General features: G+C 42.1%; 2 protein-coding genes across 9 annotated transcripts in view; one reads left to right on the top strand and one right to left on the bottom strand.

Moving 5' to 3' along the window:
* AP2B1 (adaptor related protein complex 2 subunit beta 1) overlaps positions 1-11,898 on the bottom strand; it is a 124,633-nt gene extending 112,735 nt beyond the window's left edge. For 3 of the 8 annotated variants that reach the window (XM_059997919.1, XM_069540046.1, XM_069540047.1), the window contains exons 1-3: positions 11,844-11,898; positions 6,809-7,033; positions 586-645 (exon numbers count right to left, since the gene is read on the bottom strand). In XM_059997919.1, the coding sequence (XP_059853902.1) occupies positions 586-622 (37 nt within the window). In that variant the 5' untranslated portion in view covers positions 623-645; positions 6,809-7,033; positions 11,844-11,898. Of the gene's footprint in view, positions 1-585; positions 646-6,625; positions 6,689-6,808; positions 7,104-8,421; positions 11,822-11,843 lie in introns of those variants that run through there. The other 5 variants (XM_059997921.1, XM_059997918.1, XM_059997922.1 and 2 more) reach the window with 5 other exon arrangements.
* On the top strand, positions 11,899-15,701 carry PEX12 (peroxisomal biogenesis factor 12). The gene is made up of 3 exons (XM_059997929.1): positions 11,899-12,657; positions 12,953-13,506; positions 14,327-15,701. The coding sequence occupies exons 1-3, from the start codon at positions 12,532-12,534 to the stop codon at positions 14,724-14,726; spliced, it is 1,080 nt and encodes a 359-aa protein (XP_059853912.1). The 5' UTR covers positions 11,899-12,531; the 3' UTR covers positions 14,727-15,701.
* The last annotated feature ends 1,589 nt before the right edge of the window (positions 15,702-17,290 follow it).

The following is a 17,290-nucleotide window of genomic DNA, read 5'->3' as shown; positions in this document are numbered from 1 at the left end:
TACCAAACAGGAGGGGAAGAAGGGATAAATCAGGACCTTGGGATTAGCAGATACAAGCTAGTATATATTAAATAAACGACAAGGTCCTACTGTATAGCACAGGGAACTATATTCAATATCTTGTAATAACCTATAATGGGAAAGAATCTGAAAAAGAATATATATATGTATACATATACACACACACATACATACACACACACACACACACCCCTGAATCACTTTGCTGTGTACCAGAAACGAACACAACATTGTAAACCAATTGCACTCAATTTTTTTAAAAAAGAGAAAATAAATGTGCTTCTTCCTTTTACCCTCCTCAGATCCATCAATCTTCAACGGATCAATCTTGGATCTCTTCCTTTCACTAAAACCTTCAAGTCAAAATGATGTGCATCACAGCCGTATCTTTAAAAACCCATACTTTAATAATTTACTCAATACACTTTTCTGTAGAATATCCCCAATGAGATGGTCCAAGACATACATGTCTGAAGAGGTCAGGAGCATTCTACTTGGAACAATCTTACACCATGACTTTTGAAGAATCTTCAAAAAAGGTTGTGATCAGGTTCTCATACTGACCTTTTTTATTGGTTGTGAAGTACTTGGAGTCAGTCATGGTTGTGGATCTTTAATGTGCACCTATAGCAAGAGAAGAGAATTCCTTTAACCAAGTTATTTATGTCCAGCAAGGCATTCAACTAATTTTAAGATCATATATACAAGAATTTCTGCATTCAGAAAGTATCTTCATCCTTACCACCATCACTGGTGATCCAAAGGGATGCAAGGATAATTAAGAATGTAATCCTTGCCTCAAAAGCTAACTGGAACAAAATCCAAAGGCCTAATGGAATAGAGTGATAATCTGAACCTATCATAGTTTTATGATTTTATCCACAATTATCTCCTCAGAGCCTCCAAGACCTAAAGCTACATTTTTTTACAAATACATCTTCAGTTAGTCACTCCAATATTTAAAATAAGGAAAAGTTTGTTTCAAAAGATCTCCCCATTACTTTCCGTTAAAGCAAATCTGATTTACTTCCCTGCCTCAAGATGGAGTCACTCTAAGACATATATTCTGAAACAGAGTAAAACTGAAAGAGAAAAAAATTTTATCAACCTATTCACCATTACATGCAACTATCAATAAAAGGAATTTCTTTCAGAAAAAAAAGAAAAGCCTAGATTAGTAGGACAATACTCTTTCATGACAAACACCTAGAGAGGCAAACATCTTAGAGAGGTGTTATGAATGGATTTTTAAAAAAATTACGGTTTTCATATTTCCAACAACCTATAATTCCCCAAAATAAAAAATATCAGTTTACAGTTAAAAACAATGCAAAAAACTGAGATATTTGTTTAGTCACACTGAGTACTAAAGAGAATCAGAACTGGTGTTAAAACTTAAAAGAACATGGATCCCAGCTTCAACTTTAACTTTTCTGTTCCAATTTCCAGAATTAATCCAGTTGACATAAGGCTCCACTGGTAAAACCAAAACAGCATGGACTGATCACATTTCTCCCCAACTAATGAGACAGTGTTTTCTGATTTGAGAAACCCTAAGATTTTGTCCAATGTACTTGACTTCTTTACATACATTAAAATTTTCTTTTAATAAAGAAAAATGAGCACTCAAAAATGAGTACCTCAAAAATGAGTATCTTCTGGGATTTCCCTGGTGGCACAGTGGTTAAGACTCTGCACTCCCAAAGCAGGTGGCCCAGGTTCGATCCCTGGTCCAGGAACTAGATCCCACATGCGTGCCGCAACTAAGAGTTCGCATGACACAACTAAGGAGCCAGCGAGCCTCAACTAAGGAGCCCGCCTGCCACAACTAAGACCCGACACAACCAAATAAATAAATTTTTAAAAAAAAGATTATCTTCTTACTGACCACCATCATTAATAATACTTATGACCAAATTTTGGACAGATGCCCCGGCACCTACTCATTATTTTCTGGTCAAAACAACATGAGTGATAATACATTTGGCAAATTTGAGTGATAATACCTCCACACACAATGGCAATTATGGATCTGAGAAAAAAGACCTAAGCACTCAACACATCAATGCAATTAAGGAAAAAAGCCAGAAAATCATAAAATAATGAAAAAAGGTTGGCTCAAATTTGTTCTCTAAAATGTACTACTTGGACTATTTAAGGGAAATTAGACTCATTTGTTATCTTTCCAAGGAGCTACTTAATGTTTATAGTACTGATCCTTATACAATAGTGCTTTTAGGTTGTACAAGAATTTCACTGAATTTACCTCGTTAAAAGAAGAGAGCTAGAACTCACACAAATCATTACAGAATATAGAGATTTCTGATTTGACACTAATTGTTATAACTTAAAGTGAGCCTGTAACAGAGGCTTGTCTTTTTTGTTTTTAACATCTTTATTGGGGTATAATTGCTTTACAATGGTGTGTTAGTTTCTGCTTTATAACAAAGTGCATCAGTTATACATATACATATGTTCCCATATCTCTTCCCTCTTGCGTCTCCCTCCCTCCCACCCTCCGTATCCCACCCCTCTAGGTGGTCACAAAGCACCAAGCTGATATCCCTGTGCCATGCGGCTGCTTCCCACTAGCTATCTACCTTCAGAGGCTTGTCTTATGTAGTATTTTCATAATGTCTTTTCTAGCTGAAATTCAAAGAATTATAATCTTTTAATCCATTTAATCATTTAATCCATTCACAATGTAAACTAAATGTGAAGTAGGCAAACTGAAGAAAGGAGTCCTTCACATAAAAGACCTGGAATAGGGACTTCCCTGGTGGTGCAGTGGTTAAGAATCCACCTGCCAATGCAGGGGATGTGGGTTTGAGCCCTGGTGCAGGAAGATTCCACATGCCACGGAGCAATTAAGCCCATGTGCCACAACTACTGAGCCTGTGAGCCACAACTACTGAGCCCACATGCCATAACTACTGAAGCCCACAAGCCTAGAGCCCGTGCTCCGCAACAAGAGAAGCCACCGCAATGAGAAGCCCATACACACCGCAACTAGAGAAAGCCCACGCACAACAATGAGGACCCAACACAGCCATAAATTAATTAATTAATTTAAAAAAAAAGACCTGGAATAAATTTGAAGTTATCATCTAAGAACTTATATATACAAAGAGGAAAACCAGTATACAGAAATGATTACAGTACTAGAGCCTGACAGGAGGCCCATAGCTCAAGGCCATTATGGTCTATCCAGGATGTTGTTAAGCCACTCTAGTCCTTTGGGATCATCAAAAGTTAAAACTTGCTTAACATTTAAAGACAAAAGCTGCTTGGAATTTCTCACTGTTTCTTTGAAAAAGGGCCCCAAAATCGTTCTGTTTGCTAAAGCTCTCATACACATTCACATATATTAAATTTTTAACAGAAAATTTCAGCACAATCTGTTAAACATTAAATTAACCTAGTCTTAAATCGTACCTTTATTAGTGACCCACACATTTCATTACTTCCCCTAACAAATTTCATCATCGAGGAATAGATTTCTGTCCTTTTACATTGTGAGCACTAAGTTCTTAACTAGAGAATAATGTACCAGCCCACAAAATTTCAGGGAAGAGGAGAGAATCAAGTACATGATCTTAGACCCTAAATTAAGAACCCCTGCTTTTAAAGAGAAAGGAGAAACACACCACTCTCTTATCTCGCACTGTCCTACACAACAGTAATGAAATATCCCTTACACATATTGGCAGAGCAACATTTTATCATGTCAGTTCCTGACTTAAGCCAAAAGAAACTCCCCCAAAATAAAAATAAACTAGCCTAAACAAAAACAAATGAGAAGAGGCGGGGCTGCACAACACCGTGAATGTACCAAATGCCACCAAACTCTAAAATGGTTAATTTTATGTTATGTGAATTTCACCTCAAAAAATTGCATATGTATGTATTTTTTGGCTGCGTTGAGTTTTCGTTGCTGCACATGGGCTTTCTCCAGTTGTGGCGAGCAGGGGCTACTCTTCGTTGCTGTGCGCGGGCTTCATTAGTTGCAGGACTCAGGCTCAGCAGTTGCAGCACATGGGCCCCAGAGCGCGTGGGTTTCAGCAGCTGCAACGCGTGGGGTCAGTAGTTGTGGAGCACGGGCTTAGTTGCTCCGTGGCATGTGGAATCTTCCCAGACCAGGGATCAAACCCCATGTCCCCTGCACTGGCAGGCGGATTCTTAACCACTGCACCACCAGGGAAGTCCCTGTATATATTTTTAAATGAGACACTTTTTTTTTTTTTTAATGAGACACTCTTAATCACACATAGGATGGTGAAAGCTGTTGTCTGGGGCTTCCCTGGTGGCGCAGTGGTTGAGTCCGCCTGCCGATGCAGGGGACACAGGTTCGTGCCCCGGTCCGGGAGGATCCCACATGCCGCGGAGCGGCTGGGCCCATGAGCTACGGCTGCTGATCCTGCGCGTCAGGAGCCTGTGCTCTGCAACAGGAGAGGCCACAACAGTGAGAGGTCCGTGTACCACAAAAAAACAAAAAACAAAAAAAAAACTGTTGTCTGCTTTAGAAGCCAAAGAAAAAGCAGCCAAGATAGAGTTCAAAGAGTAAGTCAAGTATTTGCTGAAGAGCCTCAAAAATCAAGTTCCTTCTGGGAGCGGGGGGAATTTATTCCTCAGAAGAGTCCCACGGCAAAGCCAAGCCATCATGGAGCTGGAAGTCGCACTACCTTTTTACCAGATCAAACTAGAGAAGTCACCGGCCGTTCTGAGGACCTGAGGTATGACCTCAGGACATTGTTAAAAAAAAAAAAAATAATGCTGCCACAGTCAAAAGCACAATCACTCTAACTTTCCTAGCCCAGAGTATGATGTCACTGCATTTCAAAAAAGGTCTCCCTGTACAGGATTATACATCTAGATTTAACATAACCTAGTTTCTACTAAATATAGGTTCTAAAAGTCCCTTCTCAACTACTCCTCCCTCCTTCCGGTGCCCATAAAGAGAATACGGCCAGAAAAAAATTAATAGGGTCTTAATTTCAAATGGCTCTCTGGGAAATGGCAGCTAAATTAGAGCTGGTGAGGCCACTAAATCCCCTCTTCGCATAAAGTAGGACTTTACACAGTTGGTGCTAGTAGGGAAAAAGTGAACAGTTGACCAAATTATAAAGCAGAAAGGTCATCTCAGCAATCTTTCATTACAAGGGTGAGAGGTGCTAATCAGATATTTCAATAATGCAAAGACAATGGCATCTTCAGGTATCATTTATTGCCTAAGAAATGACAGCAGACAACTCATTACAACAGACACACCTGCAATTTCCATTTAAAAATGGCCACAAAATAATTTGTTAATATTATCCGGTAAGAAAAAAGCTCAAAAGTTTTACATTCAATTCTTAACTGAAATAAACTCTGGAAAACTTACGCCTGGAAGGAGAGAAAAGAAGTTAGAAAGGAAAATGCGTCCTACCTGATTCGTTCCCTGTTCAGCTTGGTTCGTAATATTTTAAAATACGGGTGTGTTAAAGAAGAAAAAGAAAAGATGGAAGAACAGGACTTTCTTGAGTCTCTTAAGTCACAGAACGTTAGCTTTGTATTAAGTTTACCACCCAATTTTCAGTGAGGCTATTTGCAGAACACACTATACTTTCTGCTTCTTTGGGAGTTTAAAACTATTAAGATACCTGCAAACAGTTCTCATCTTACCACCACGCTTAGTCATCATTGGAATGTGTTACACGTTTTCTTGTACAGCTTCATCTCCTTCATCTGCTGCTTTCTATTATGACTTTGTAAGTGTACCCTGAGGCTAAGCAACAGAATTATACCAGGGAGGTAATTAATAATTTAAATTGTTCCTCACTGAGACCACTTCCTTTGTCATTCTTCCTTTTCTAAACTTACTGAGTTTTCTTTACTTTCTCTTTTAAACCACATGATTATAAGTGTTTGGCATTTAAAAAACACTTCTTAAAAGTCAAAGTTTAATGAAGCATTCACACTTTATTCACACTGCTTCATAATGAAGCAGCCAGGTGAGTTTAAAAAAAGTCTGCCCCGCAAATGGGCACTGTTTTCAGTGCTCTGAAAACAAAGAGCATGAATCAATTCTTTGGATTCAAAGAATATGGAATAACAGGAAGTTCCAGTTTCTTTACCTCTGTCTTAATCTACAGTCTTTCTCAAACCAGACCGCTCCTTCTAAGACCAGAAAGAAAAAACTCCGGGCTAAGATTTACTCCCACCTGCTTCCCCCTCTCTCACATCGGGTCAATTCTGGAGGTTTCTCTTCCCTTTCTCCAATGTCAGGAATTCCTCTTCTCTCCCCAGGTGGTCAAGATTCTAGGGATATGTTCCCCCATTACGAGGTGAGGGAGGAGAGGTGTCTCAACCTCAAATTACAGAAGACGGGCGAGGTCTGCCCATCTATGAGCAAAACTTTGGGGGAACCCCTTTCCCCTTCTGGTACCTGGACACGTCCCAGCCTCTCAGTGAACGACGCCAAACCGGGAAGAAGGTTCTCCCCTCTGCCTCCAGTCTCTACCGGCCACACCCCTGGCCTCTGGCCCTCCTAACCCCCCACTTCGAACATATCTTTTCCCCAGTGCCCCCCAACTCCCAGTTGCCACCCCGCGGATTCCCTCACCCCGCTCCAGCGGTGGAGTTCCTTTCTCCAACCCTCTTCCTCACAACGGTCACACCCGACGGCTCACTCCATCTTCAACGGTCACGCTCCTAAGATTCCTCTCCTCCGCCCGTCTCCAACCAAGCCTGGCCCCCTTCCCCATGAAAGGGGGACACACCCCAAAGTTAGCCGCCCTGAACTCACCGGAGGCAAGGGCAGGGGTGGCAGCAGCAGCCACAGAGCACGGCCCGAGCGTTGTTGTAATGGTTTCCTGCACGTCACGACTCCTTCTCCAGGTCTAAGCCACTGCGCAAAACCCACTTTGCCAGGGACAAAGATGGTGGACAGGAAACTCTGACTTCAGAAAGCCTCGCCGTGTGACGTCATCCAGGCGCGCGGGAGAGCCAGAAAGGCGGTCATCTCTGTCGCCTTGGAGATGGAAAAATTTTGCGCAGTCGGGAAGCGACCTGAGGTCCGGGCCTCCGAGGAAGTTCACTGACTATCGGAATGGATCTTTTAAACAAGCTGACATTCCCTGGATTTGTTTCCTCGCACAGGAGTTGTCTTAAAAACTTACACATAGGGATAGTGAAACACCCTGTTTTCTTAAAAAAAAAAAAAAAAACCCAGCTAATTTCCCTGGCCAGTTCAGGAATGTGGACAATGGTGATCCAGCCCAAGACCATACAAGGGCAGTGGGACTGGTGGAGAGTTGTGCAAGGAAAAGAGGTTGACATGGCCTCAGATCTGAGTTTGAATCCATCTGAGACCGAATCCCTGTCCTGAATGTGATTAGGAAAGTTACTTAACGTCTCCTCAACCTTAGTCTTACTTGTGAAATAAATCCAGTGATACAACTCTCTCCAGCCTGTGAAGCTTAAAGTAGGTAAGGCTCCCAGCATGTAATAGGCGTGCTTACACAAAAGTAGGTTCCTTTCAGAAACCGAGACCTAGATATCTCTGTACCTTCCCCTCTAAACGAAAACTTCCCACCTAAAACTGCTCTAAGTAATAATAAAGTCTTTATCCAAACAAAAAAGGAATGTGAAGAATGAGAGCCTGAGGCAGAAGCTGGGAAAAATCCAAAGTGCAAAGCAGACTGAGAAGTAGAGAGGTAGAAGGAAAAGCAGGTGGTCATAATCATTTAGGACGTTTTTAGAGTTCTATGAAAGTATAGGAACTATATACTATATCTCTGAGGCCTAGCCGCCCCCTCCCCAAAATCTGTTGAATGGATAAATGTATGAGTGGATAAATGTATGAGTGAGTGGTCAACAACAACAGTTGCTATAGAGAAAAGGAGGAAGGGCCGAAAAGTGTCCAAGGATTTAGCAGCACAAAGGTCTTTGATGTCATTGCTGAGACCATCAGCAGAGATAATGAAGGCAAAAGCCATGCTGTGGAAGTCTGAAGATAAATGGGAGGTAAAGAAATGAAAACAGATAACTCCATAAGAAAGTATGGCTGAAAGAGAAGAGATATAATAGGATGGTATCTGAGGGAGAAAGTAGCAAGCATTTTAAGTTCTATATTCATACATTTTCTTTACACTAACCCTTTAGCAATACCATGGGTTCAATCATTTTTCCTACCCATATGACTCCAAAATATCTATCTCTAGCCTTGACCTAGTCCCCAAACTTCACCACCAAATTGCTAACCGCACTGATCGTAAGTCTGCACATATGGCCCACCCAAATTAAGCAAATCATAAGAGTATGGGGGGGTGTTTAAAAAATGTGATTCCAGGTACAACTCATAGAAGACAGAGGTGGATTTTGTAAAGAGATGCCACCAGAAAAATCTTTGATTCATACCTCTCCCCGGTTCAGAAACTTTCAACAGCTCCTCATTTCCTAATTTGTACAGAACCTATCCTTCTCCCAGTTTTCCCCACTTCTTTGCTCTTTAGTTTTCTCATCTATAAAATGGGAGAAATACTAATATCCAATCATAATATTATTACAAAGATGAAATGAATTAGTGTACGTAAAGCACTTAGAACTATGCCTGCACATAGTATGGACTGTGTAAATATTTGCTATGATTGCAATTATTTGAACAAATTACACTGCCAGAAATTACTAGCCAGAAATTTGGGGGTCATTCTTGATTTCTCTCTCTCTTAACTGCCACATTCATTCCATCTCCAAGTTGTCAATCCTACCTTCAAAATATATTTCAAATTCATCCAATCCCTTCTATTCACCTCATTATTCCAAGCCACCATCGCCTCTTGCTTGAACTACTAGAAACCTCAACTCTCCTCCCATTATTCATACAGCAGCCAGATTTTTGTTTCACTTTTTTTTGAAGTATAAACGAACATTCCAAAAAGTGCACACCAAAAATATAAAGTTTGATGAATTTCCACAAAGCAAATGTAACCACATAACCATTAAGGGGTCATCTTAAAAATATAAACCTGGTCATGACTCCGGTGTATAAATCCTTCAGTGACCTCCCATTATACTTTGACTAAAATCCAGTTTCCTTCCCATGGCCTATGAGTGGTTAGGCTCCTGTCTACCTCTCTTAATATCATTTCATCCTTTCAGTCACTCCTCATTTCCTCTTCATTTCACCTCTTGCTAGCTTTTGCAGCTCTCAAATAGGCCAAGCTCTTTCCCATCCTAGGGCCTTCACAACTACCACTCCTCCTACCTAATATTCGTTTTCCCCAACTCCACACAGGGCTGGCTGGCTTATAATTTAGGTCTCACTTTAATTGTAATCTCATAAAGGCACTCCCTGATTACCCAGTCTAAAAGGTTCTTCTCACCCAGGTCCCACTGCCACCCCCATCATAGCTCTCTTATTCCATTTGTAAATTAGGTATTAGTCTCTTTATTTGTTTATTATCTCTCTCCCCAACTAGACTGTAAATTCCATGAGGGCAGATACCAAGTCTGTTTTTATTACTACTGTCTACCCAGCACCTAGCATAATGCTTGGCACACAGGATGTATTCAGTAATAAATGAGTAAGTAAATTATTCAGGAATAAATGAATGAATGTCCACAAGCAAAGTACTAAAACTAGCATTTAAGAGCCTCTATATTATGGTCAACAGTATAGACTATGTATTATTGGTCTATTTTCCTCTCTATATTTAAAGCAAACAATTTCCTCCTCAAATACAATCCACGCTGCTCCCTTAGCCTGGAAAACCCTGTCACCATGACTGCGACTTTCCCCAAATGTACTCATCTTTTGAGGTCCACCTAATCCACAAAACTTTCTCGGTGGACATCTGGTCCTGATGTAAGATGCAGGAGATACCAGGTTACATCTCTGTATTAGAAAGCAACTGGCAGAAAGAAGCTGAGATAAAACGTGAGGTTAGAAACGATCTTCCCTTTGGTTACAAAGGCCAATATAGCTTCTGTTTAAGCTGGTTTGAACGGCCTCATTTCTCCCAGCTGTTATTGTCTCTTCCTCTAAACTCACCATATTAACCTATCTGATGGCTCTTCACACCTTTTAACATAAGTGCAATCAATTTTTGTGTCTTACTTATTACACCATAAACCTGGGAGTGGGATTTGTGATGAGGTGTTTATTATTTATTGGCTGTAATAATTGACATTGTTAGTTTTGACTGCCTTTTTTCTCACATAACATCAGTTTACTTTTGGAATATTCTCAAAGGACTATTAAGGTGTCTTGCACTCTTCTGGCTAAGAGTGAAACAGGGAGTGGAGATGAAATCTGAACCAAGGTCAGTCAATAGGGATCTGAATCATAAGTACAGTGACAGAAATTTGTTGAAGCTCATTCATTGCAACAACGATGCCTGTATGACACTTTGCTAATTCTTGCTAGAAACATCCAGTAGGACTGTGTAATTCCTGTTCCCTCAGAGCTGGTTTTCCTTATTTTGTTAGCTACTTCATATTCTTCTAATAAATTTTTTAGTTTAAATTAGCCTGTTTTCTGTTGCTTGTAACCAAAGAACCCTAACTGAGACCAATGTTTAACTAACTTCCCACTCGTCTTAGGTGATGCTATTTTTCAACTTTGTCTTTTTGCTGCTCACTTAAGAAAAGCCTCTCTATAAGAGCTACCACTGACCAAGAACCTAAAGCTAGGTGTTTTATATAGATACATTATCTCTACTCCTTAAAATTCTGCAAGGTAAAATCTTCCATCAATGTGACTTTCTCCAGCAGGTATCCAATCAGACTATAAAACACTTTTTTTTTTTTTTTTGGCCACGCTGCATGCAGGATCTTAGCTCCCCTGGCCAGGGATCCAACCCATTCATCCTGCAGTGGAAGCACAGAGTCCTAACCACTGGACCGCCAGGGAATTCCCTGAAACACTTTTTGGAACCACAATTACGGTTAATTTGCAAGATTTTATTTCTCCTATTGAAACAACTAAACCCAAACCTTGTTCCAGCGTTCTCATTATGTGAAACAATTAACTATCTTTATACCATAACGTCCTCTATGGTATAAAGTAAGCAAATAATATCTTCCGTTTCTAGCTATTTAGCCCAGGGGTTGAGGGGAGAGGTTGGAGAGAGAGGAGATGAACTTTAACTATTATCCAAATTCAGTAAACCTACAGCTACTCAAGGCAATTGCATACGATGTAAAAGCAGTTTGCAAAAGGTCAGGTTAATAATTACATTAACTTTGGTATACAATGAAAAGTACCTTCTCTGCCAAGCCTCCCCAATTCATGCTAGTTAGAATTCAACAGCATCACTCCGTTTTAGCACTGTATTCATATCGCTAATGTGACGCAGCCTACCGTGTTCGAGGGTAGGAACCATTTTCATTTAGTGTAGCAAGTGCCTAGAGTTCTGCTTGAACGTAACCTAACCTAGAAGACAATTAAGGTACCAGCTTGAATGAAAAATAATCGTCCCAAATTCTGAACACCAGCAGGAAACTTTTTTTTAAATAATTGGCAGCCATAAGGCTAAGGCTTCTATCTCGGCTTTGTCGCTTCAAAGCCTTCCCGAAGGCGGCAAAAATAGTGAGCCACCACCCCCGCCGCAAGCAAAGTGAGCCTTCCATCTCCACATTCCCTTGGGTCCCTCGCCTCTATCTCTATCGCCCCAGGGAACAAAGGCCTCAGCAACAGGCCGAGCTCTGGCTCCAGGCGCCAGACGTCAGTGCGGCGACCCAACACCTTGCCAAAAAGACTCTGTAGAGAGATAGATATCAGAGCTGTGGCTTTCCAACAAGACAGCGATGCAAAACCAGCTAAGAAAAGTAAAACCAACCCGCGGGAAACTCCTCTCCAACCGAGCCCGCTGGAGCCTTCTTTACTTTCAGCTGGGGGCGGAAGCGGAAGTCGCTGTGAGATCATAGAGTTCTCTAGTTCCGGTCGCGGGGCCGCGTTCGAGGCTAGAGCGCCTCTCCACGGCCACAGGTTTCCAAGCGGCTTCTATTTCCGGTTGCGGCTTCTGACATAAAGCCGAGACCTTTCAAACGCGGCGTCGCGGGTTCCTCGCCCCTCGCCTGGGGTTAGCTCGCAAGGACTGGCGCGGGCGGGGGGATTGCACAGCCCACAGCTGAGCCAGGCCGTTGGGGCCGGCCTGCACTGGCACCTTCGATCCCTCAGAGCCGCCTGGCTTTTGAGCCCTCCGGATTGGGAGTCCGTGATTGGCCGCCTCCAGGACTGCCGCTCGAGGGGCCAGCGCTCCTTCGCCGTACCTGTCCCCCCATAGTCACGCTTTTCCCTGTGAGGTGCAGCATTAATCAACTCACCTCTCCCACACACTACTTCCCTAACGTGGGTGTCCGCGTTGACTTCATTCTTCACCTTCACTTGAGACCCCTCCCCTCTGCCTCCGGAAGAGGTCTTTTTTGCCCAGTTCCTGTAAAATAGCACCCATCTGGCACCCCCAGAAAGTTCATGCTTACTAGAGAGTTTGTGGGCAAAGTAAAACCCAGTGCACACACGAAACTATGGCTGAGCACGGGGCTCACATCACAACTGCTTCTGCGGTGGATGACCAGCCATCCATCTTTGAGGTGGTAGCACAGGACAGTTTAATGACAGCAGTGAGACCTGCTCTTCAGCATGTGGTCAAGGTAAGGATTTAATTCTCTGAAAAGTTTTAGGAACGTCCGGGTAAAAACCAAGCCAATAATCTGAATTTATTTGTTGGCCTAAGTTTTGAAATAACCAATTAGCATATAATGCACATCACATGATTTAATGGTTATGGAGTCTCTTGTTATGTGTACTGAATACCCAGCACTTCAGGGAGGTTAAGGTAGACCCAGAAAGAAAGGTGTGGAAATTCAGAGGGAAAAAAAGGAAATATAAATACAAGGCATAGTAGCTGTGTAATGGAATGAATTTCATTTATTTATTTTGCTTTAGGTTCTTGCAGAATCAAATCCTGCCTGCTACGGCTTCTTGTGGAAGTGGTTTGATGAAATCTTCACCGTGCTAGATCTTCTGCTCCAGCAACATTATTTGTCTAAAACCAGCGCCTCGTTTTCTGAAAACTTTTATGGCTTAAAGAGGATCGTAATGGGAGACACACACAAGCTTCAGAGACTGGCCAGTGCTGGTCTCCCAAAGAAGCAGCTTTGGAAGTCAGTTATTTTCCTGGTTCTTCTTCCCTATCTGAAAGTGAAGCTGGAGAAGCTGATTTCTAGCCTGAGAGAAGAGGATGAATATTCCATCCATCCCCCTACTTCCCGCTGGAAGCGATTTTACAGAGCCTTTTTGGCAGCCTACCCATTTGTTAACATGGCCTGGGAAGGCTGGTTTCTTGTACAGCAGCTTCGATACATCCTAGGAAAGGCTCAGCATCACTCACCACTGCTGAGTCTGGCTGGGGTTCGGCTAGGTCGACTTACAGTTCAGGATATACAAGCTCTGGAGCACAAACCAGCCGAAGCCAGCATGATGCAGCAACCAGCTGGGAGGTGAGGCTTAACATTTCCCCAACATATTTGATTAATAAATCCTAAAATCTTATCCCAATTTTATGAAATTTACCCCCCTCAGTCCACTTCGGGGTATTTCATAAAATCATCGAAAAATTCTTGTGTCCATAAAATAAGGATTGCCATCCTGGTAACCTTCCTCATCATAATGGCTACATTTTTGCACACACTTGCTATGTACCAGGCCCTTTGCTAGGTGTTTACGTATATTATCTCAATCCTCATCACAGCTCAATGAAATAAATGCATTAGCACCACTTAACAGTTGAGGAAACTAAGTTCTAACATTTGAGTACCTTGCCAAGGCCACACAGCTAATAGGCGGCAGAGCTGAGATTCAAGCCAGATCAGTACAATTTTAAAGACTGCTCTTAACCATGGTGCTACCCCGCTCCTAGTGTCTGTGTTCTCTGACAAGTTCAAATATATTCCTCAGTACTGCTGAGTTGTTTTTTAAGTGAGTGATTTCTTTTTCTGGATATACTATCTTCCACCCCCATAAAAGGTCTATATAATCAATGGCTCATTAATTTCTTTCTCAAAACACAAAGCAACAAAGCCCTAGTCATTAAAAACAAAGCTTAGCTCCTAGAACTCCTAAAATACGGTAGGTCAGAAAGAGGAATTGTTTCGAATAGACACTTACAAGAGAAAACGCCAGTCCAGCAACTATTCAATCCCCAAGCTGAATCAACGATTCTAATGAAAAGTGTAAGAATTACATGCGTATTAGTTGTTCTGTGATTGTACCTAAATAAACAGTTTCTCCTTTTGCCTCCTTGTTCTGTTCTCCAAACAGCGTTGGCGAGAAGATAAAGTCAGCTCTGAAGCAAGCCGTGGGAGGTGCCGCCTCATGCCTCTCTACTGGCCTTTCGGTGGGTGTATTCTTCCTGCAGTTCCTTGAGTGGTGGTATTCATCCGGAAACCAAGAAACCATCAAGTCATTGACTGCCCTGCCTACTCCACCACCACCGGTACATCTAGACTACAATTCTGATTCTCCCCTGTTGCCCCAAATGAAGACTGTGTGCCCACTGTGTCGTAAAAACCGGGTGAATGACACCGTTCTCGCCACCTCTGGCTATGTGTTTTGTTATCGCTGTGTGTTTAATTACGTGAAGAGTCACCGAGCTTGTCCCATCACAGGTTATCCAACACAAGTACAGCATCTGATTAAACTGTACTCCCCTGAGAACTGAAAGGGATTAGCACCTTGTCTCACAACGAAATGACTGCGCTATAAGGCCAGAGGGCTGGTTTTCCGCATGGTAAATAGCATTGTTTAATCATCCTCAATTAATAATTGTATGAACTTTAAACAGCCACATGGATTTCTTTAAAAGGATGTACTCGTTGATCTTAACCTTTTAGCTTGCTCCCTAGACCACTCTACTTAGAGTTGACCGAGCTGGTCAGAGTGAGAGAATCAGGACTGGCAGGGGATGTGAGGGTCAGCATAGAGAAGGGGATCAAAGAGGGTACTCGGCACAGAAGCTTTTCCTGTCCCCTTCCTTAAAGGACAAGAGGTATAGAAGCTCTCAGGAAAAACCCAAGTTAGACCTCATAGAGTGGGTAGTGGAGGGGAAGCAGGCCTTTTGAGAAAGGAAAGCATTTATCTGCCTATGAGGAATAGATTTTATCGGTTTGCAAACAGTATGAAATATGGACCTGCTTTTTTAATTTAATTTTATTTATTTTTTAATACAGCAGGTTCTTATTAATTATCACTTTTATACACATCAGTGTATACATGTCAATCCCAGTCTCCCAGTTCATCCCCCCCACCCCCGGACATGCTTTTTATAAAAATACTTAGAAACACTTTCTCCTTCCATATGCTGAGACTCATTTGTTAAGTAACATTTGCTATAGTTTATCAGCTTTTAAAGATCCCTTTGTGAACCACACATATCTTCCTTGGGAAACTGGTTACAGGAAAATAGGGGTTGAATGTGTATACAGAATAGTCTGAAGACTTCAGTGTGAAAGCAAAGCTATTAGTGAAGAGATGAAGTAAAATACTGCCCTAACTATGACTGTGTAAAGACAGGATCTTTTCATAAGCTCTTTCTGCTTGCTGTTAAGAGTTTGCTAAGCTGACATGAATTATTCTGGCTATTACTAAAGTTTCTATGAAACGCTTAAGTAAATTTTAAGAATAAATGTTTTATGGCAAAGAGCTCTTCCATGTCATGATTATGTGGAAACTGAAAGATTAGTCGAGATATTTAGAGTAAATTTTTCATTCAGGCCACCTTTGCCTTTTTTTTTTTTTTGCGGTACGCGGGCCTCTCACTGTTGTGGCCTCTCCCGTTGCGGAGCACAGGTTCCGGACGCGCATGCTCAGCGGCCATGGCTCACGGGCCCAGCCACTCCGCGGCATGTGGGATCTTCCCAGACCGGGGCACGAACCCGTGTCCCCTGCATCGGCAGGCGGACTCTCAACCACTGCGCCGCCAGGGAAGCCCTCTTTTTTTTTTTTTTTTAAGGTAAGTTTTTTTGCTTGTCTTTATGCAAATGATGTTAGTCCTTTTTTATGTTTTTTATTTATTTCATTTTTGGCTGCGTTGCCGTGCGCGGCCTTTCTAGTTGCGACGAGTGGGGGCTACTCTTCGTTGCGGTGCGCGGACTTCTCATTGCGGTGGCTTCTCTTGTTGTGGAGCACGGGCTCTAGGTGCGCAGGCTTCAGTAGTTGCAGCACGTGGACTCAATAGTTGTGGCTCACGGACTCTAGAGCACAGGCTCAGTAGTCGTGGCACACGGGCTTACTTGCTCCGCGGCATGTGGGATCTTCCCGGACCAGGGCTCGAACCCATGTGCCCTGCATTGGCAGGCGTATTCTTAACCACTGCGCCACCACGGAAGCCCTCAACTTGGTGCATTACTTGCAGGTTTCAGCTCACATACCATCTCATTTATGAAATCTTATCTTGTTCTCACAAGCATAGTCACTGTCACTCCTTAGAACACCCCAAGCACACTGTTCATATGTTTCTAGCTGTCCAGAATGGCACTAGAGTGTAGTGGTCATGTATATGGACTATAGTATTTGCAAGCACCATAAACTCTCTGTTCCTCAGTTTCCCCATCTGTGAAAAGGGAATAATGACAGTACCTACCTCACAGAGCTGTTACGAGAACTGAATGAGAACAATGCGATAACACCTGGTGTTATCACATATGTTGTATTGCAATGAGTTCTTTAATACATGTTTTCCCCCTCTAGATTGTGAACAGGACATGTGTCTTATTCTTCTTGCTAACAGTAAAGGCTGCATGGCAGAATGATAGTAAATGGGTTTTGGAATCAGATAGATAGGAGTCCAAATCCCAGCTCTGCTACTTACTAGGTGTGTAGTCTTCAACTTTACTTCCCTGAACTCAGTTTATTCATTTATAAGATAATGAAAATAATGCATGTCTTATAAGTTGTTACGAGGACAATTTGAGATCATCACAGTTGCAGATCTGGCCCAAAGAAGGCAGTCACTAAATGGTGCAAATGATGGGTGGCCCCAGGACATAGTACCATGTTCAGAACACAGTAAATGCTTAGTAACTGATTATCGAATGAAAAGCTGACGTTATATGCCAGGCACCATGCTAACCTTTTTATATACATCATCGCACTTCATTCTCACAAGAACCGTATGGAGAAGGCACTATTATTATCTCCACTTTACAAAGAAGGAATGTGAGGTTTGGATTATCTTAACGAAGGTTTCTAAGCTAAAAAGTGCTAGAGCTAGGATTTCAAGGCCCT

The sequence above is a fragment of the Delphinus delphis genome, chromosome 19 (genome assembly GCF_949987515.2).
Source record: "Delphinus delphis chromosome 19, mDelDel1.2, whole genome shotgun sequence".
NCBI lineage: Eukaryota > Metazoa > Chordata > Mammalia > Artiodactyla > Delphinidae > Delphinus > Delphinus delphis.
The sequence above is the reverse complement of the archived record's forward strand: the minus strand, read 5'-3'. Positions and strand labels throughout refer to the sequence as shown.

Bases quoted from the DNA above. Each gene is read 5' to 3' on its own strand.
- PEX12 (XM_059997929.1), top strand. From the start codon at position 12,532: ATGGCTGAGCACGGGGCTCACATCACAACTGCTTCTGCGGTGGATGAC. The intron at 12,658-12,952 runs GTAAGGATTTAA...ATTTTGCTTTAG, and splicing joins CTCTTCAGCATGTGGTCAAG to GTTCTTGCAGAATCAAATCC. The intron at 13,507-14,326 runs GTGAGGCTTAAC...TTCTCCAAACAG, and splicing joins ATGCAGCAACCAGCTGGGAG to CGTTGGCGAGAAGATAAAGT.